This window comes from Grus americana, chromosome 8 (genome assembly GCF_028858705.1).
Source record: "Grus americana isolate bGruAme1 chromosome 8, bGruAme1.mat, whole genome shotgun sequence".
In the NCBI taxonomy this organism is placed as follows: Eukaryota; Metazoa; Chordata; class Aves; order Gruiformes; family Gruidae; genus Grus; species Grus americana.
The window spans coordinates 36,485,168-36,507,163 of record NC_072859.1 but is presented as its reverse complement, the minus strand read 5'-3'; the positions used below and the strand labels follow the sequence as shown (position 1 = coordinate 36,507,163).

Here is a 21,996-nt window from a genome sequence, read left to right as displayed (position 1 = left end):
GCGTATGACATCCCTCACAATAAAAAAAGTTTTCTTGTGTGTTCCGGTGGAATTTCTTGTGTTTTAATTTGTGCCCATTGCCTCTTATCCTGTCAGCAGGCGCTACTGTGGAGAGGCTGGCTCCCTCCTCTTCATTGCATCCTACCAGGTATTTATTGTACGTAGGATTGCCCCCGAGCCCTGTCTTGTGCAGGATGGAGTCCTCTCCTCCCATGACAGATGCTCCAGTCCCTTAATCATCTTTGTTGCCCTGTGCTGGACCCCCTCCGATTAAGTCCATATCTTTCTTGTACTGGGGAGCTTAGAACTGGACACAGTACTGCAGGTTCAGCCTCACCAGTGCAGAGGAATTTGTGTAGGGTTCCATTCTGCCAGCACTGTCAAGAAGGGTCTAGCCGAGGTTAAAAAATAATCTCACAACAATTCCTTCTTATCTGATCTTGCCGCAAACATAGTTAAGTATATACACTGATGGAAAGGAATAATAGCTTTAAATAATACTGGATTTACTGGATATACACACACTTTTACTTTAAAAGAATCATCCTAATTGAACATTTACTTGCTTAAATGAGTGTAACAGTGTAACAGGCCACGTTGTCTCAAGGTGATATTGTTACTATTGGACAGTAACTACGTTGTCATAACAGACACACATGCAGACAATAGCAGTGCAGACCTTCATGCTGCGGAACTGGAAAGGCTACTCAGCTGCTGTGGACAGTGGCACAGCAGGAACTGAAGTCCAGCTATTAATATATTTCAGACACTGGACAAGTTACCCAAAATACAATTTAAGTGATGTGACAAGCAAGATGAATAAAGACCAACCACACTTCTCAAAAAAAAAAATTTATTAGAATGCAGCAATGACTGTCAGAAATAACATTCTCATCCAATTTTATAGTGAGAAAACATTGCATTGTTCTCATTTCTTGAGCATTTTCTATTTGAACAACCAATCGCTTTGGAATTCAGAATGTTTAGAAAATACCAGCTTTGTTAGTCAGGAATGAAGGGAGGGACTGGACAGGGAGAACAGTAGTAGTGCTTAATAATGTCCAGAATAAAAAGATTTTGAAGGAAAGTTGTTTTACATTTTTTCTCCATGCCTTTTTAATTCTATTGAGAAAGGCGCTAAAATCCTCTTCCATGAGAGCACAGAGCACTACAACACTGCCAGACACACTTTATGCATTCCTTTAAGCCTTAAATTTGCCAACATGTTCACGAGCTATGATCATCCTTTGAATCTGAGCAGTTCCCTCATAAATCTGAAAAGAAGAATTGCAATAATGTTAGCTGATGATTTTTTAAAGGTTTTAACAGATCTACACTTTTAAACCTTCACTGCACTAATCCAGTGTGGATTGGGATGTGCAGAAAGACAGAGAAAACTGAGAAAATTCCAGTGTGACAGAGTAACTGCAGTGAGTTAAATGGAATAAATCACATACAAGATATTGAGAGACAGCCTTCTTCTCTAAGGTGTTCTTATTCAAACTCAATAAGGTTCTTATGAAAATAAACAGACATGGTGGGTGAAGGAGGATGAGGAAAATTTCTTATTTGAGGAAGAAAATATATAATTTAGGTTTTACAAAGTAGGATTTAAAACAATAGGTGGAGGGGAGGAGGTGACTTGTGCTGAAAGTGGTGTATTTTCTTTGACTAGCCTTTCAAGGTCACACCCAATGTTCTCTCTGATCCATTTACTCCATTGCTTCTTGTTAACTAGTACTCTCTCCCATAGAGTTTTTGTTTGTTTTTTGTTTTCATTTGTTTTTTTTAATCATGGATTCTTGCATTTTCTTCTCGAAACAGTCTGCGTCATCCCTCTATTCTATTTGTTGGCTGGCAGCAAAGTCAAAGATAGACAGCAAAGCATATACGAAGCTCTAATGCCGAAGGAGGCCATATGCTCCACAGGTATACTGCAATGTAATGCAAGGGCTGAGGCAACAGAGTTTAGGGGTTTAAGTGTTTCAGCTCCCAGTTCTGCCAGAACTTGGTTTGGCAAATTGCTCAAATTCATGCAAATTCACTTTCTTATTCACTTACAGGAATAATCTTCCCAAGAACCTTACAAAGCTTTTTGAAAATAAAGATGCTATAACCTGCGTTCACATCAGGTTTTTTGGTTCAGAAGAAACCGTTCATTCCCAAAGTGAATTCTCTGACTGATGCTGTTTACCCCATGTTTGTCCAGTTAATAGAGCAGATTGTGTTTTGTGAATACTAGGTGCCTTCTGGAGCTCTGCTTTCTCTATATATCAAATACCCACCAATCCCTAAAGAAGACATAATGGTCCAAGCCCACAAATGGACCCTTACATTTACATGCGTATCAGGGACATACGGTCCAAGGGACTAAATGGGCTTCCTAAGAACTCGACCTGCCCAAACTGCACATAGTGTAGTTGTAGGGGCCTCAGCAGCTATTCCTGCAATCTACTAATCTGCCCCTATTGCACTGAATTACTTGCTGATGAAGACAACCATGGAACTGAAGTTTAAAGACATCAAAACGCACCATCTTCTGAAGTAATTACAAGAAAGATTTTGGTTTATAAGCTGATGGAAATAGTTCCAAGAATCATGGCCAATTAAAGAAAGGAAGTTTTCCAAATTTGAGAAAGGAAACTAAGTTAAGAGTTTCTACCAGAGTAGCCTAGATTTGTAGCCAGACAAACCTAGAGCAGAGTAAGGACATGTAAAAATGGTACCAGTAAACACAGCATTAGAACTGTGTAATACTGAAAAAGATCAAATATATGGAAGAAAAGTTGGAAAATCAAGTTTTTGTACATGAAACATATGGCCAAGAGCATGTACCATATGGAACTGGGCAGCAACACAGCAAAGTGCAAGGTATAATCAAGAGACATGGACAAAAAAACTGTAAAGACAAAAACCTTTCCTGAATTCTTTTGGGGATGAAATGAAACAGAAAAACACACAACAAAAAAACCCCCCTAAATCTAATTAATCTGAGCAATTAAAAAAAAAGACTACTTAGCCATGCATTTCTGATGGATCAGTGTAATGGAGAAATCTAAGTAACTGGGAGCCTGTAAAATCAATTTCAGCTTTCAAATAAAGTTCTAACCCCCACACCACCTTTCTATAGAAAAGCAGGCAACTTGACAAGAAAAAAGCCCAATTAATCATTTGTTTCCTCACTCACAGGAGTGCCATTAGTTCTAAGAACCTTTAGATTCCAAAATAGTGGTTGTCTTTCCTTAAATAGAGAAAAATTAATTCTTGGCTAGTGAGAATAATAATTTTAATTTTAAAGTCAGCTGTAAGAGAAATATTAACTACCTAGAATCTTAAGAATGAGCACTGTTATAGCTAACATCACAGGTCATGGTCCACATGCATTTCTTGATAGCATCTATTTTGATATGTTTTACCTAGTCACTACTAACGTCATATAAAGGTGAAAAGATAAAGATTACTGGCTTTGCTGAACACAATTAAAATACTCTTGCTGAATAAAAAACTGTAGCATAGTATATGCTAATAGAAGAATTACAACATGACATGGAATAATTTCTTGGCAGTAACACTGCAGAAAAAAAACCCTGGGGATTATGGGTGACTGAGCTAAACGTAAGTAAATATGAGTGGGTTTTGTTGTTAAAAAGAAAGGCTAATCACTCCAGGTTGTGTCACACTTCTGTTAATACAACACATGCAAGACAATCATTCCATGAAACTCAATACTGGTGATATCTCAACCAAAGTATTCTACCCAGCTTATGACACCAAAGTTTCAAACAGAAGGTTTGGAGCGCAGCAACAAATGATGAAGAGGCTGGACACAGGAAAAAACAAAAAAACCCAACCCAACCACTCCACCCCCCAAAAAACCCCCCAAAACAAAACACCAAAACAAAGCAACACAACCCCCCCCCCCCAACTTATAAGGAAAAGGGTGAAGAAGCTGCTTTAGAGTTGAGGCTAAGAGGAAAGTGAAACTACAGGCAGCACCAGTCCAGGATACATGTGGATGGTCACAGGATTTCCATCACTGAAGGTTTACAACACAGCATTATACATAAACCATCTCTACTTATAGAATACCAAAGCAAGCATTGGTATTTCGAACATCTTTTTCCTAAGAGTTCAAAAGCTTCGAAATTAAGAGTCCAAGAATTTCAATGAGTTACCACATTGGAGAAAAAAGAAAAAAAAAACAAACAAAAAAAAGCCCCCATTATTTCTCTTAGGTGGGTTATTATTATTTGTCTTAGGTGGGTTGAGTTGTTGGTCCAGTGCAACGATTTTTGTATGCAAGAATCTGCCTGATTTGTGTAACTCTTTAAATTGAAGGATTATTGCTTTCATTCTAAAAGCTTTTTTTATTTATATGCGTACATCATGATTTGAAATAAGTAGCCATTAGCTTATTTTATATAAAATAATTTATGCATTACTATAAAGATCACATTCTCTCTTACTTACCTGGTAGATTTTAGCATCTCTCATTAGTTTTTCTACAGGATATTCAGTATTAAATCCATTTCCTCCAAAAATCTGTACGGCATCTGTAGCTACTTGGTTTGCAATGTCACCAGCAAATGCCTTCGCAATGGAAGCATAGTAGGTATTCCTGCGACCAGCATCAACTTCCCACGCAGCTCTCTGGTAAGCCATCCTAGCGAGTTCCACTTTCATTGCCATTTCAGCAAGCAAGAAAGACACTGCTTGGTGCTATAAGTGATGAAATAAACTAGGTTAACATTGCCCACTTAAAATTCTGTGACATCCAAGAAAAATATAATCTTCTTAATACAGTGATCTTGTCAACAAACTCAGTAAATAGTACTAGAGGAGTTCTATAGAATATGGATCAGGCTCTCATAATTGTGTGTTGAATTAGACTTTCAAGTTTTTAATTCTCAAATCTATTTTGTCATAGAGATTAAATACTGAATTATGAAGTTGTTCTTTACTATTTATGAGATTGGTATTTACCTTGCTGTTTATTTGTGTTTCTTTATAACTGGTCAGTGGTGTGATTTGCAATGTATTCTATTAGTATTAATACTGTGTGTCTTGTTTCACATACCTCAGAGGTTTTTTCCTTTCCTGAAAATCCCTGTTTATTAGCACTGAAGAACTTAAGTATGTCCAGACAGTACATGAATTTCAGGTTTTGAGGCAGTTTTCTTTCTGCTTTTACTATTATCACTGATAAATTACAGAAAAAATCCTGAAGTCACCACATAGCTAAGTTTACTTAAATGGTGCCGACCTATATACCTGGAAACCCAAAACGAGCAGAGATGTCATATAAAAATTAAAATTATAAAAATTAAGGAACTAAACCAATCAAGGAATACCCTTGAAAAATCAGCAGTAGTACATCTGGAGTGAAAACATAGCTTTTATTTATATTCTCTCTCTCCCCCTTCCCCCCCACCCCTACTTACTTCAACAATTGCTTTCCCAAAAGTTTTTCTCTCCAAAGCATATCTAGTAGCTTCATCAAGTGCTCTTTTTGCTAATCCAACAGCACCAGCTGCTACCTGAATTGAATACAGCACAGAATAAAAAAATTCAGAAATTTCTGCTATATTTTATAAATAAGTTATTTCTGATACTTACGGGTGGTCTGGTCTTATCAAAAGCTCCCATTGCGATTTTAAAGCCAGCTCCCTCAGCTATTAATACATTTTCTTTTGGGACTCTCACATCTTCAAAGACAATACCTCTTGTATCTGAGCAGCGTTGACCCATATTCATTTCCTGAAAAGGGAAATTTACAGAGGTGCACCTAAATTGGATTATTCAAAGGTATTTTCATTCTTTAGTTTACTCAAAGTATGCTTTTTTCCCCAAAACACTTTGTCTAAAAATTATGAAATACACGAGAAATACTAGTTTTGCACTTGCAGACCAGCATGCCCTTAATTTGTCTAAGCTGGGCAGTTTCTACTTATATGAAATCAGTTCTGTAGCTGTAATCAGTCTTGTGTCTTTCTCTAATTCAGCCATATCCTTTGAGATGGGAACGGAAAAAGTAAAGAATGTAATATGCAGGCAGTACAGGTGTACTACAACTAAATAAATAAACGAGCTTTTAAAGTTTTCAGATTCCTACTAGTAAAAATAGTAGGGGGGGTTTCTCTTGTTTTTTTAAAGAGAGAATTAACACCAGTGTCTCCACGGCCTTTTCCTCAACCAGCAGTAGCTAAAATTAAAGGTCACTGTGTGCACATTTATCGTTAAAATTGTCCAACTTCCTTCCTATCCTTTCAAGGCATTTTCTGGCACTTGTCAATAAAATAGTTCTCAAAGATTCTTCTGCAGCTGTTCAAAGTCATCTTACTCTAAACCATTCTGAATAATTTCTTATGTGAATAAAATTATAATTATGTCTTATGAATAGTTTCTGTACGTTGTGAAAATGAAAAGATCACTGTACATGAGCATATGAAAATGTTCAGCTGAGTCTTTTTTCCTTTAATGGTAATTGTTGCATTATTGGTTTAGAATTGAACAATAATTCCTAGCTTGTCAAATAAGAGATACAGTCTTCACCTTTCTTCCAATTTGGATTCCTGGGCTATCTGCTTCTACAATGAATCCAGTAAAGGCTTTGCTTGCAGGAGCTTTTGGATCTGGATTGGTACGAGCTAGCAAAAAATACCTAGTGCAAAACGAAGAAGGATGCAGTTTATCGTCGCAATTAACAACCAGATACTTTTTTAGCTAACATGTTAAATGGTTTTATGTGCACTTCTACCATATAATAAATTCTATCTGTAAGTTAACAACCCTTTTTTCTTGCCCTTCCCAAAAATAAACTGAGAGGGATTGAGAGAGAGGAAGTTTAAAGATTCAAGATTTCATAAAATTTAGTAGAATTACTTCAGATCAACATGCAAAGATTCTCCAGCTTTTCTATGTATTGTAAATATTTATGGTATTATCAGCTTCATGAATAGTACAAAAGAAACCTATTCACAGCATGTACATAAAAATTAATATTTAGGAAATATACTCTTGCATGCAAAATGTTATCACTTGATTTCAAAGATCTCATTTTTATTCTTCTAAGTACAAGTTGTAAATAAGTATTTCTCTTAGAAATTAAACAGTTGTAAATCGCACTTATGGTGTTCAGTAATGTCAAAAGATATCTGGTAAATCGTCTTTGATGGATCTGCCTTGAACAAAGAAATCAAAAGCTGAGTTTTCTAGTTATTTGATAAAGGTATGAAGTTTTTCCACTTGAATTAAGAAGGATTTGTGTGTTGTGAACTGGTGTGATGTGAGATGTGAGATGATGGTGTGATGTGATGAAAGTGGTTTATATCATAAAGCACGCTCCATAGATACCACAGCAATATCTGGATTCTTTGACGGCTGGAAAAGGTCTTCCCTTCAGAAGATAAAACGTAACACCACAACCCAAGAGTGTTTCTAGCTTCACTAGAAGTGAGAGGAGTTTCTAGTAGAATCAGAAGCAACCGATCTCAATCACCACAACTACAGAGCAAGGTAGATAGTAATATGAGCCTCTTGAATATTTTGCTAGTTAAATCACGCTGTTGCTGTCCTGCCCTGAAGAAAAAGCAGAATTAATTTTGTTTCATAGCAGCAAGATTCAAGAGGCCTTCTTGAGTGAGGAGTTGTCATGTCATTGCTCATTTTCCTTTTTAGGCTTTGCACAGCACTGAGACTACATTCTTATACCCTATCCTGACAAACTGGTCAGAGATTAAAGTGTAGTGTGTTGAAACACAATGAACACTCAGATTTGTAACAGATCTTTGAAGAATTTAACTTTTGGGGGGGCGGAGGGGGGGAAGTCACTATAGAAAATAACAACAGAAAATATAACAAGAGTTAACAGTTAACACACCAGTTTGCTTTCCCACCATTTGTGATCCACATCTTCTGACCATTAATAACATACTCATCTCCTTTCTTCTCAGCCTTTGTTTTTATACCAGCCACATCAGAGCCTGCTCCAGGCTCTGTTACACAGTAAGCCTAAAAGAAAATAAAATGCAAAATCTTGAGGAATAACAGTTCTATTTTTAGGCAACCACAAATTGTTGCAGACTATATGCATCAAACTGATCTGTAAAACGTTTAGCTGAACTGCATGGTAAACCCCAAAACATTAAATAAATAATTAAATAAGAACTCCTCAAAACCCCCCAAAACAATCCAACCCAAAAAACCCACAACAGCTGTCTGAGCAAGAATCCAAACATATATGAGTTAATTTTTTTTATAAGTCCATCATAATACATAAAATTGTCTTTTAATCAAACAGAACCATTCTGCAACCCTTAAGACATTACTTCCTCAGGCTTCACAAACTCGATGTAAAAGCTGAGGATCTTTAAAATCTGAAATTAAGAGCACTGAGTAACATTTTATGTTTAATGTGTCTTTAATTTTATGAGGTTTATTTGTTCAGATTTTAATGTACTAAACATGAATCTTTACTTCTTTCTATGTAACAAGTACTGCTTATACAATATTTAAGATCACAAATACAGTTTAAATCCCATCCAAGTTGAGTTTCTCTTTATAGAAATCTTGTATTTTTCTTAAACGTCTACACCCTCATGGAAAGACAAATACACCCTAGTGGAGGGTGTCCCTGCCCACAGCAGGGGGGTTGGAACTAGATGATCTTTAAGGTCCCTTCCAACCCAAACCATTCTATGATTCTATGAATTAATTTTGGTAAGTGACTTAAGATGGGGAAGATTTTCCAAGTAATACCTTCTGTTTGCTTATTGAATGTATCTCATTAGCTATTCCCTGACTTTCAGTAAATGTGTACTGTTTATTTAAAAAACAAAATGGGCTAAGCTGTGAGTGCATGGCAGTGTTTTCTGGAAAAAAAAAAGAAAAAAGAAGAAAAAAAGAAAAAATAAAGGGAGATACTGATTAATAGGGTTTACGAACATTCCACAGTATAGCAGTTATACTTACACACATCATTGGTTCCTCTGTCATTCTTCCTAAGTATTTTTTCTGCTGATGCTCATTTCCTGCAATGATTACTGGCATTTGCTGAAAGAAAATATTTAGACCATTAATCCATCTTTTTACAGTGCACAGATTCTAGTTTAAGGGATGTAAGAAAAGCCAGACCTTACCCCTAGGGAATTTGCTTCAATGGCAGTTTGAACGCCTGTACATCCATAAGCTAACTCTTCCGTAATAAGGCATGCTTCAAAACTGCCAAGGCCAAGACCACCTACAGTTGAAATATTTCATTTACTAAAATGGGTTTAAATTGTAACATGTTAGTGATTTACACAAATAAATTAACAAAAAAATATTCCCCTACATACATTTAATTGTGTATCATGTTTGATTAGACATTCCCATACAACTTTTTAAATAAAGTTTTGTCAGAAGAGTAACACGTGGTTTGAAAGTTACATATCACAGTTCCAGAGTTATTGTGTGATTAACAAGGCAAGAGTTTCACAAAGTGGCAAGAATGTACCACTCAAATTTTTTGACTATTTTACGTTTGAGAATTACGAGTTCTTACGAAGCAGAGAAAGGGCTCTTGAGCTACCACAGCACTTCGGGGGGGGGGGGGGGAAAAGCATCCATATTAGTGACAACCAACTCAGTAACCTGTTTCCGACAGAAGCCAACACTTTGGGAATTACACACAAATACAATAACAAAAAACCTATACTTCCTCAAAAAAATTTTCCCGAGCCTTCAGGTGACTTCCTCAGCCAAAGCAACACCTCACTTTGTTATCTTTGTTATGCTAACCCTTGACAGACAATTCTTATGTGAATTTGCCCAGTCTCTCTTTGAATCTATGTAAAATTTTAGCATCAATATCACTCAGAGGCAATGAGTTTCACAAATTAACTACACGCTGCGTGTAGAACCATCTCCTTTCACTTATTTTGAACCTGCCACCTACTGACTTAATTTGGTGCCTTCTAGTGCTATTGAAAGGGACAGTGAACTATCAATCCCTTTTCACACTCTCCATGACACTGACATTTTAGTTGTTGCTTATACAGAAGCTACGCCTCACACAGAAGATACACCTTTTATAATCTTTGTCATCCTTTTAGGAACCTTTTCCATTTCCACAATACACTTTGAGATGGAAGGGTCTGATTACATAATGAATTAGAGGCAAGTGCTATTTGGATTCAGGCAGCAGCATAATTATGCCTTCTGCCTTTTTCTTCTTTCCTTTAAAAGTCCCTTCTGACCTTAAATTTTATGGTTTTGACCGCTTCTGAGCATTATGCTGACGTTCACAGAACTATATATTATAAACCCAAAAATCTCTGTTTTGAGAGGCAGTAACTATTTCAAAAGATACCATTTCTCTGAAGTTTGGATTGCTTCTTTCCCTTCACGTGTATCACTTTTCCTTTTTGAATTGCATTTGCCATTTTAACAGTCACTCGGTTTCATGACCTCCTGCAGCTCTTTGCACCAGCCTCATCTTTTCTACACTCAATAACAGTATTATCAGCAAACTCTATCACCTCAACATTGACCCCTTTTTCCAGTTTATTTATAGATATTCCAAACAGCACAAGACTCAGCAAGGCTGTGCTGCTCATTTTTCCCCTATGAAACCTGATGACTTTTAAAATTCATTTTGGAAGTTCAAGCATTCTGTATCAACCAGGCATCCCTTATTTTCACACTTACTAGCTACTTCAGAGAACTCCAATGATTTTATGAAGCATGATTTCCTTTCACAAAAACCTGTCTCTAGCATATCATGTTTATCTGTGTCCACTATTTCTGTAGTTCATCTTACTTGCTCCTAATTTACACGGTGTATCAGGCTGACTAGTATGTATTTGCCCAATCTCCCTTGGAGATCTTTCACAGCAACGGTGTCCAGTTTGCCACTTGTAATTTTTCATTTAATAACCAAGTGATTATACACTGCAGTAGGCCAGCTATTTCAGCCTTTAGTTTCTCTAGAATTTGTGGCTGAATAAATCTGGTCCTCACAACTGCTCCTTTTGTCTCTTTGCTCTTTAAGCTCATTTATTAATTTTTTAATACACGATACACCCTCTGATTAGTCTTCCAAAAAAGGGTCTGCTATGGACACTTCCCTCACTTCTTTTTCAGGTAATATAAATGCAAAAAAAAAAAACCAAAACAAAACATTTTTTCCATGGTTATTCATATACCTAAACACTGCCAAAGCACTGCTGTACTGCACCTGATCTTGTCTACCTTGTCTCAGATGTTGTCTCCCTTGACTTCAGCAAGGCTTTTGACACCGTCTCTCATAACATCCTCATAAGCAAGCTTAGGAAGCGTGGGTTAGTGAGTGGACAATGAGGTGGATTGAGAACTGGCTGAATGGCAGGGCCCAGAGGGTTGTGATAAGCAGCGCAGAGTCTAGTTGGAAGCCTGTAGCTAGCGGTGTGCCCCAAGGGTCAGTGCTGGGTCCCGGTCTCATTCAACATATTCATCACTGACCTGGGCGAGGGGACGGAGCGTACCCTCAGCAAGTTTGCTGATGATACAGAACTGGGAGGAGTGGCCAACACACCAGAAGGCTGCGCTGCCATTCAGCGAGATGTGGACAGACTAGAGAACTGGGCGGAGAGGAACCAAATGAAATTCAACAAGGGCAAATGTAGGGTCCTGCACCCAGGGAGGAATAATCCCAAGCACCAGTACAGGTGAGGGGTTGATCTGCTGAGAAGCAGCGCTGCAGAAAAGGACCTGGGAGTCCTGGTGAACAAGCAGCTCTCCATGACCAGCAACGTGCCCTCGTGGCCAAGAAGGCCAATGGTATCCTGGGGTGCATTAGGAAGAGCGTGGCCAGCAGGTCGAGGGAGGTTCTCCTCCCCCTCTATGCTGCCCCCGTGAGGCCACAGCTGGAGTTCTGTGTCCAGTTTTGGGGTCCCCAGTTCAAGAAAGACAAGGAACTACAGGAGAGAGTCCAGCGGAGGGCTACAAAGATGATGAGGGGACTGGAGCATCCCTCTTACGAGGAACGGCTGAGAGAGCTGGGTCTGTTTAGTCTGGAGGAGAGAAGACTGAAAGGGCATCTAACCAACGCTTATAAATATCCTAAGGGTGGGTGTCTAGAGGAATGGGCCAGACTCTTCTCAACGGTGCCCAGTGACAGGACAAGGCGCATCGGGTACAAACTGGAACACGGGAAGTTCCATCTCAATATGAGGAAAAACTTCTTTACTCTGAGCATGACAGAGCACTGGGACAGGCTGCCCAGAGAGGCTGTGGAGTCTCCTTCTCTGGAGAGATTCAAAACCTGTCTGGATGCAATCCTGTGCAACCTGCTCTGGGTGATCCTGATCTAGCAGGGGGGTTGGACTAGATGATCTCCAGAGGTCCCTTCCATCCCCTACCGTTCTGTGATTCTGTGTGATTCTGTGCAATCTAAACTGAAAAACTGTCCTTCTGGAATAAACTCTTAAATTGCTCCAGCCTATGTCAGACACTAGAACAAAACATGACCTTCTAATTTCTCTGCCTAATCAGGTGACACGGCGCACCAGGGGAACATTAGGCAGTTGTAATCACGGTAGGAAAATCTGGTCATAAATTACTAGACCATAATCTGCCTAATTTGTCTCTTGATTACATCCACACCTAGTAACACTCATATGTGTCAACCTGCTGACTGATTAAACTTAGATTATTCAAGTATGCAACTGTTTATTTTATACAGAATCCATAATTACAGATATAATTCTCATCTAATGCCTTTTTTTTTGTTTCATTTTGCAGATTAAAAAGAGCGTTTACTCACCACAGCTTTCTGGTATGTGTGAATTCATAAGACCAAGTTCCCAAGCCCGTTTTATAAGTGGAAGAGGATACTGAAATAGACAGGGGAAAATCACCTTCTGTTTCATAACAATCAACATTTTAAATTTTATACAGGTTAAGATAAAAGTCTATTTTTTCCCCTTACATTACAGTAGATTTACCTCTCCAGTTTTGTCATATTGTGCAGCAACGGGAATTATTTCCTCCACAGCAAATTTACGAGCAGTAGCTTGAAACTCTTTCTGTTCATCAGTAAGTTCTATTTAAAAAGAAGGAAAAAAAAAGGGGGGGGGCACAAATTCTCCACTATCTTTAAATTTGCCAGTTGTGTCAGACTTATGAGAAAAGAGAAAACAAGAGTGTCCTTCCAGGACAACCCAAACCACGACTTTCTGGGCCTCTCCAGGAAGCAAAAAACCAGCTCCCTCTTCCTCCTTGGAGAAAACCTCCACTGCTCTCTCATCAACACCTACAATGCATTTACTTACTTCTGACAAAATTAGCCACAGAAAATTGAAAATGTAGTAGACAGGACTGTGCATAAACTGTATTACCAAAAGAAACAAGAATGCTGTGCTAATTAAATGGAGGAAGAGAAGGAGGTAGATGCTGACGGAGATCCTGGGTATTCAGTTTCAAACATCTAGCTGCTGACCCACTAAATTTGCTTTATTTATGTAATATGCCAAGATGAGGACTGATTTCTTTATAACATTTCCTTATAACCAAGTTCAAATATGACTACATTTAGTTACTCTAACATTATAAACAGCAATGTGAGATAATTATTCAAAGCTAAGATACTTTGACAATAAAAAACCTTAAGACAGACATGAGTTAAAAGAAGAAGAAAATCTTATAAACACTACCCACATACCTGACTTGCCTGAGCTGAGGAAGAAAGTAATTTTGGTTTTCAAACATTATTTTTCTTAAAGAATAGAAATCTATTTAGAATAAACACCTTCATTTTAAATTCATGATGAACTGCAATATAAGATTTTATTTTTTTTAACTCTGCAATTTGCCCTTAATTGCTATATTTCTTTCAAAACCTGTAATACTTACCAAAGCTAAAGCCAGCTCCAGGTTTGCCTATATGTAAGTTTTCAGCAGGTTTACTAGAATGTGACCTCCATCCAAGCCCTGCAACGGTTTGAAGCATTTGCTAAAGAGAAAAAGAACGAGAGGCGTAAGCTTCCTAAAGCTACTAGTCTGACTGCAGCACAAAATTAAATGTAGAATCCCGCTTTAGAAACAATATCACGTCAAGTATCATACGATTACTACAACGGCTACCTTAAGTTTTGCTCCTGTGGCAAGCAGCACTCACACGAACTGACAGCTATATCAGGAATCCCAGGCTTTAACAGCACTGATCACGATTGAACTGCCGTATCCACTTTGAAGTATTGCACAATTGAGTATTTAAAAATAATTAAGCATAACTAAAAATTATGTTCACAGAGACATAGCAATATACATTTCTTTCATTCATACACACACTCATCAAACCTGATTTTCTTGACCGCTAGCGAATATTCTATCTATCCAATGTTTACTTACATGCAGATTTAGCAAGACTTTAAAAACAATCTACCCATTAATCAATATCTATCAGAATATTTTGATAGTGTCTGGATTCATGTCTGATTTCTTTTAATAAGCTGCTGCCGTGGACACTTAGTGATTATTGCTATTATACTCCAAATAGGATAGATAGAACTCAGAAGACCATCTGAAATTTATTTTTCTTCCCAACACTTATCACAAATTTATTCTCTTCCATTGTAAGTGCTTTCTTTGCTTTTCTAAGTTTAGTGCCCAAATATATTGTTACAGCTATTTTCAGAATGCCTTCATACTGTGCAAAAACATGTCTGAATTTGATTTTAAAAGGTTGCTTTACTCTCTTTCATCCTTCAATAGTTATGAATCTCTGAAATGTTTGGAAAAAAGTGAAAAATATTTAATTGGATAAATTTCTAGAAAGACCCAAATCAATACTGTGCAAGACCAAATTAGCCTAAACACTAAGAAAAGGCTTATTATTTTCTTTTGTGAAAATGTGGGAAAACAAACAAACAAAAAGCATGATCAGACCAGTCACTTATTTGTAACATTACAAAAATTGAATTTATCATCATAGTGCAGAAATATCACGGAAATTTTATTGGAAGCTCTAGAAGACAAGAACATTACAGAAAGCTATATAGGTGGGGAGGCAACAAGTAGCTTTAAAATAAAGTTGTGTTAGATTTCTGTGCTCTTAAAAACAAGAATGCTATGCAAAGATGGTTACAAAGTCACACCCCAAGAAGCATGAAGATCACAGGCAATAACAGGTATCAACACAGTGAAAAGAGTACTTCCAGAGGATACCCAAAACACCTATAAAACTGAAAGGTGAAGAAATGCAGAAAGACTACTGCTAGGCGTAGAAGAGGGGGAGGCTATGACATAATTGAATACTGAACTGTTAAGTCAGTTTATTAATAGTTCCGGATTGCATTTTCCAGTAGGTACTATATTAATCATTTCAAGTTTTCACAAGCCACAGACATTGCAAAATGGTATCTTGCTAAGTTTCGTGTTACTGCTACCACTCATACAGAAAAACAAAACAAACGAACAATACCAACAAACACCGAGAAAGAACTCGATCCTTCAGAATGTTTTGTACCTTCTTTTATCTGGAAAAAGACAGGATGAGGTTGAAAAAAAGCCAGATGATTGTAATTATTTTAATTGTTTTTTTAAGGAGCAGCCCTTGAAAGAGTCATATATAGCTTTGCCACCAAAAAGTTCTGTCTGCACTAGAAAAAGTACTGAATTCAACCTAATGCCAAAAGTGACACCCTATATGAAAGAAGCTGTCAAATTTACACTAGAGAACTTGTGTCTATCGTGGTTTTTGTACCTGAGTAGTATGCAAGGTCAACGCTGAAGGTTACTCTGAAAAAAACTCAACGCTCCTCCCACAAACAGAAATGTGAATTGGACAGGTGGGATTCATAGCTAGAAGTTGCACGAGTGATCAAGTGATAAAGGATCATGGTATGCTACATGGAAGAATTTGGATGACCATTTGCCTACTCTGTCAACTTTCTTATTGCTTGACTCAGAGGAACAGTTAGATCACAAGCTAGTGATGCTCAGATGCAACTCCTACTGCATTTCCTTGCACTATTGCATAAGGTCTGTCACAATCAGAAATATCACCGTTAAAGTTGCAAGACTGGAATAATAACACTGGAATAATCTGCTGTCAGGAAAAGGGCGTGACAAGGATATACACGGAAGCGATGCAATCTTTATTACCTTAGTGCCCAAAAAACTTCAGAACTTCTTTGAAAAGCTGCACATCACAGAAAAAGATAGGACAACAATAAGCTAAGGTCACTAACCTTGATTCTCCCTCACATAACTCCAGACAAAAATGAAAAGAGTTGTCAAGAGCAGTTTGTTACTGGGGTAACATGTCAGGAGGCTGAACCTGAAACACCAGTGCCCTATGGTAGGCATTAACTGTCAGCTTCCCTTGCCTAAAGCATTACTTTTGATCTATAAAACACCAGCTGGCTTCAGAGGGAGAGTTCCTCCCTCACTGACACTGACACTGTCACAGCAACGCTTTGGACACATGGTCAAGCTGCTTCATTTTGGGGCAAAATAACACCGCTTGCCAGGAAGCTCTGAGGAAGCACCCTTCGCCTAAATCAGACTCATGAATGGCTCTGGAAATAGGAAAATCAGAAAAAGGCCTGTGTAAGTGTTAAACAAGGTACTACTGGAGTTTTGAATAACTTTTACTTCCTAGGTTGAAGCTAGGAGATTATTGGCGGTTCAATATAGCAGAACGTTAGTACTTAAGAAAAACAACTACTATACATCACACGTTTAAAAAAACTAGCATAAGGAAATGCATTGTATAAAACACCCTGAACTATAAGCTCTGATGATCTGAAGCTATCTCCGCCGTTCAAGTGGGAAGCAGGACATGCCAGCACGGCCTCTGGCACACAAAGAGCCCCAAGGCTGTGCAACAACAGACGGTAACACCTACTCAGACCACGAAGATTAAGGCCATAAACTCCCGAATAACGCGGAGTCGGGAAAAACAGAACAGAGAGCACACTTCAGCCTCGCACAGCTTTACCCTCCGGGGGCAGCCCCTCGGCCTTCCAGCTGCCCCGACCAGCAGCGGGCGGCAGCGGCAGTCGGACTCGCCCCGCGGCAGCCGTCCGCCCTCCACGGCCCCGAGGCCGCCGCAGCTTCCGGCCCTCGGCCCTGCAGCGCTCCCCCGGCCTGCGGCCCTTCCCCGCCACCAGAGCGCCTGCCGCCCACCCAGCCGCCGCTCGCCGGCCGCCAGCAGCGCCTCGCCCCGTCCCTCCGGGCCCGTCCCTCCCGCCACCCGGCCGCGCTCACCCGAGTGGCCCTCAACGCAGACATCTTAGCGGCGGTTCCCGGCGGCCGCGGAGGCTCCCGGCGGGGCAAGGCACTCGGGCAGCCGGGGGCGGTGCCGCGCAGGCCGCCCGCTCAACCGAGAGCCGAGGAGAGGCTGGAGGCTGGGCTGGGCTGGGCTGCCCTGCCCTCCCGCGAAGGCCGGCTTGCTGCTGTGTGGAGAGCCTGGTCCCGGGGCTGCCCAAGTTCAGGCGGAGGTTCGCGGGGGGCGTGAGGCCCAGCGCGCTGTGGGGTCGGACTGGCCAGGCGGGGTTCCCCCCCCCTCCAGCTGAAGGGGAGTTTATTTCATGTACCGCTTGCCCAAGGAAGCGTGGGGGAGTGAGCACTCGTTTGTGGCAGTCAGAGGTCTTTGACCCTTCCACAGCAAGGCAGCCCGCGCAGCGCACCGTGCGCTGCGGCAAAGGAAGTTTGCCTAAGCTTAGCCAATTCGCTTTGCGTATGGCAAGTCTGGGATGTCTCCAACCGCCTAAGTCTTTTCCCTGTTAGCAGAAAAGTCCCTGTGACCTGATTTACTGTATTTTTGCCCCTCGGGGAATCAGAAACTCATGTTTTGGAGGCGTACCAGGAACTGGGGCGTGACTGGGACTGGTGCGTGGGCCCTGCTCAGCTCCAGCGTTGGTGCGCTTTTGTCTGTCACCATTTTCTGTTCTGTGCATGAAACACAGTCTGCGCCTGGGCTTGGTCTCTTTCCAAGAACTTCTAGACTCATAACTACAAAAGAACACAATCTACTGGCACAGCTTAGCTTTTAAAATCTGATTTGCAAGCAAATTATTGTAGAATGGTTAATACCATTCTTGATTTGAGATATAGTGATGCGTATTGTGTTGATAGTTATGTAAAACGTGCCTATAAATGCTCTCAGTTCCGGCTGTATGTTAAAAGCAAAAACATTGATTTTGTAAATTCTCTGCAGTGCATAAAATACACTCTTTTGAATATTATTGCTTCAGTGTCATAAGGAAGTGTTATTTAGGGTTTTATTAAAATAACTCCTTCAAGACAAATAGCTACTTTGATTTATCTATGAATTACTTTTTTTTTTTTTTTATGAAATTTTACCAGAATTACCAAAACATAAAGCACTTTTCTGGAAGCTGGGTTTTGGATAACATTTTATCTAGCATAACAATTCAAAGTAAGGTATCCCAGATATTGTCAGCACCATTATTGCCTTGGTATGTTTGGTTCTTAATTGCTTGTTTTGTTTCTGACAGTTGAAAGTATTGATTTTGTACTTAATACCAAAGAAACACTTCAATAGGAAGCTAGCCATGTAAGAGTGTGTTTTTGGTATATATATCAACTGAGTACAAAGAAGCTGATTGTAATGTTGTGTAGGCTTTATACTGGCATGACTCCGGGTGTTTACTGAATGGAGGCATTTTCACTCCAGTATCAGTGGATTTTTTCCCCTGTACTTTAAGGGTAGTTGAGTAAAAGGCATAAACATAATTTATAACTTTATGTCACTTAATGTTAATTACTGGGCAGTCCGTTTTCTATTCATGTATAATTTATCTATTATTTGTATGGTTTGTGTATACATAGAACCTCTGTGTTCCTCAGTTGATTTATCAGCACAACAGCCCTTGTTGTGATGATATATAAGGAAATGTATTAATCTCATTTTAATGTTTTAAAAGTTTAATTTTAGATATGCAGCATGGATTTTACTATGCATATTCTAACTAGGATTACACACACGACAAAATTCTAAAGATGGGTAGACGGGTTCGGAATCTGTGCAAAAAGCTGACGTCATAGGTAATATATACTCTCATAGGTAACAAGCAGCTCTAGCTGACTGAGTCAGGTGCCTGAACACCTGTAAGGATGTTATATACACTAAGCATATTTACTAGCTTCAGGAAGGGATTTAAACACTACGGTGCTCAGAGTTGAGACATTATTTCTAGATGCCTTTGAGATTAGGATCCATAACCCTTCACTAAGTATATAAGCTCTTTTTGCACTGAGGCAAAGAGGTGGCTTGGTATGGGGTTGGGGACATCCCTAAGGCTGAGACACTGAATAAATCAGTACACTGAGGGAATGCTGACATTAGGAAATAATACAGACCAATACTGCTGGATTTATAGAATGAAATGGTTGGATTCAGGGCCTGATATGCATTTTGGAGGGTTTTTCCTTCGGGCTAGATGGAATACCCCCTAGAAAGTGGTTGCAGCACATTAGGTCATGTCTTCCAGTTAGTTTCATCCAAAATTCAGCTTTGAAATCTCTCTGTGAATCAAGTAAAGCGCAGTAAGTGGGGACAGTTGGGAGATTCACCTCAAAACTACTCCTTACCTGCACTAAAGTGTTCATGTAGACACAGCCTGAGAAGGCAGTTGTCTGAAACTGTCCAGTTGAGGAAATTGAATCAGGAATATGCCTTCACATTTGCTGCTCTCCAGGTTTGCCTTACGCTAGAAGCATCTTTGCACGTGAAATTTGCTACTTGCCTCTGAAGACAGCTATCTATGTACTTTCTGGAAGCAAGCTTCTGTATTAAAAAGCTGCGAACTATCTGTGATCTCCTGCAGTGTTGTAGAGGTTAAAGAACAGAAGACTTTCCGGAAAAGGGAAGGAAGGAGTGCTTGGAGCCAAGGCAAAGGTATTCAAGGAGATTTCTGCTAAATGACAGGAGCAACTGGGGTAAGGTGCTAGAACCAATCCTTGGTTAAGGTTATTAAGGTTAATACAGTTTGCAGATGTGAAGCTACACCCTTGCTCACTTTTCTCCACTCCCTCGAATCATTTTCTCACTACCTTTCTTTACATCTCCTTCTTGGGTAGATGAACGAGAAATTTTTTGACAGCGTCATGTCAACAGAGTTTCTGCCAAGCCAGGCTGGAGGGGAAAATTCAGTGGTCCATGTCTGCTAAGTATTTAGGAAGAGAGGGATATGAAAGATGGCAAAGTTATCTGTCAAAGCCTGAACCACTTGAACTTTGAGGTTCAAAATTATTTACATAAGGAGTGATGACAGAAGTTTCTGTTAGGTGTATCCAGCATTTTTAACATTTCTCACGGAAACAAGAAACACAGCATCTGTCTTTCCTTTTTATCTTCTCAAACCCTTATTACTCTGTCATATTTCTTACTTATTAGTCCTCTGATCCCTTTTACTACAGCAAAAATTGTATACTGCACTGTTTATTGCATTATTAACCTAGAATACTCTCTTTTATACTAAACACCAGAATACACGATGCTCGTTGCTGAAAGGTATAAATTAGCGAGTAAACACAATAAGGATATTGCATTACAAATACAGCAGGCACTTCAGCGGCTAAAAAAAATCTTCAAGCTACGCTGTTTGGTACATTTCCGCTTGTAGAATCACATATTAATAAATGCCCAGCTGCAATGAGCACATCTCCCAAACGTATTTAACACTTGTAGGTTAGATCCCAGAACAGTAACGCCGTAACAAAAGTGTTTTGTCGGGGGGGGGGGGGGGGCTCTGGCGAACCCCTCGTCACTTCACGCGGCTCCCCGCAGGCGGAGTTGTAACGGCACAGAGACAGTAGGGGGCGCTGCAGAGCGCGCTGCCTCGCGGACTGCCCGTACCGCCGCAGCGTTAACAGCGCGCGAGAGCGCGGCCGCTGATGCGAGACACCGCGCAGACGTTAATTTTGTGGCGAGACCTGGGTGACTGTTTTTATCAAGGGCACCAAATGACAAAACACAAAGTAAATTCTGCCTTACATCGCAGGAGTTCGATTCCCGTAACAGCTGGCAGAACTCGTGCCGGTGTACTGAAGACAGAATTCGGTAACGATTACGGCTGTCGCTGTTGTTGAATCGTGCAAGGTAGAGTTCGGAACGACTAGCTGAGATTATAGCCCTGTCGAGGCACGTGCAGTGAAAAAGTAAAGAAAGAGAGAAATCTTGTGGTGGAGATACCGGAAGAAGAAGAATGGGAGTGAGAATATGGGCACGAGAAGGTGAAGGTTGAGATTTTCCTCTAACACTCGTGTGACAAACGACTAGGTCCTTTGTGACACTGACAGCTAAACCGCGTTTTGCCATGAAAGTAACAAGTCTTGTACTAGGTCAGATCAAAGGTCCATCTAGCATAGTATCCTGTTTATGGCAGTTGCAATGAATGCCTAGGGAAGGGTTCAAGAACAGAGCATTTACCAATAATGTAGTGGTATTTTTTTCAAATTTTTTTTCTACCCTCCAAATATTTTCCAATTTAGGAGTTTCCTGAGCTGGAGGTGATGCCTTTGTATTTAATAACGCTTCATGGATGTCTCTTCCATTAACTTGACCAGTTGCTTTTTGAATGTGCTGGGAACCACAGCTTAGTTTCTTAAACTAGGAAGAAACATTTTGTTGGTTTTTGTTTTCAGCCTGAATTCTGCTAACTTCACTTGTTGTCCCTACTGCTTGAATTGGAAGAGGTAGTGAACCGTCAGTTCCTAGTCATCCTCGTTGTGTCAATGATTTGAGAGAAAAATGTCTTGATGTCCCCTTAGCTATTTCTTTTCCAAGCTGAATAATCCTCTTTGGGCACTTTCTACAATGTCTTGGTTTTGTGGCGAAATAATCAGAATCATAAAGTGGCTCATGTTGTTGCATAAAGATGAGAGTATAAGTTCTGTTCTCTTTTTCTGTTGCTTTCTGATACTCTTTTTTTTACAACCTCTGAACACTGAAACGAAAATTTTCACATATTATCCATGATAACAAAATATGTTTCCTGGGATGTAATG

The 21,996-nt window shown here is 39.6% G+C and overlaps 1 protein-coding gene across 2 annotated transcripts; it reads right to left on the bottom strand.

The window, feature by feature from the left end:
* Positions 1-839: 839 nt before the first annotated feature.
* Positions 840-17,483, bottom strand: ACADM (acyl-CoA dehydrogenase medium chain). 2 transcript variants are annotated; one of them, XM_054834027.1, is made up of 12 exons: positions 17,230-17,483; positions 13,870-13,969; positions 12,963-13,060; positions 12,782-12,851; positions 9,138-9,238; positions 8,971-9,051; positions 7,880-8,010; positions 6,553-6,661; positions 5,617-5,757; positions 5,442-5,537; positions 4,471-4,719; positions 840-1,274 (listed from the first exon to the last, which is right to left on the bottom strand). In XM_054834027.1, the coding sequence occupies exons 1-12, from the start codon at positions 17,251-17,253 to the stop codon at positions 1,203-1,205; spliced, it is 1,272 nt and encodes a 423-aa protein (XP_054690002.1). In that variant the 5' UTR covers positions 17,254-17,483; the 3' UTR covers positions 840-1,202. The 2 variants fall into 2 exon arrangements, with proteins under 2 accessions (XP_054690002.1, XP_054690003.1); XM_054834028.1 differs by lacking the exon at positions 17,230-17,483 and adding an exon at positions 16,961-16,982.
* Positions 17,484-21,996: the final 4,513 nt, after the last annotated feature.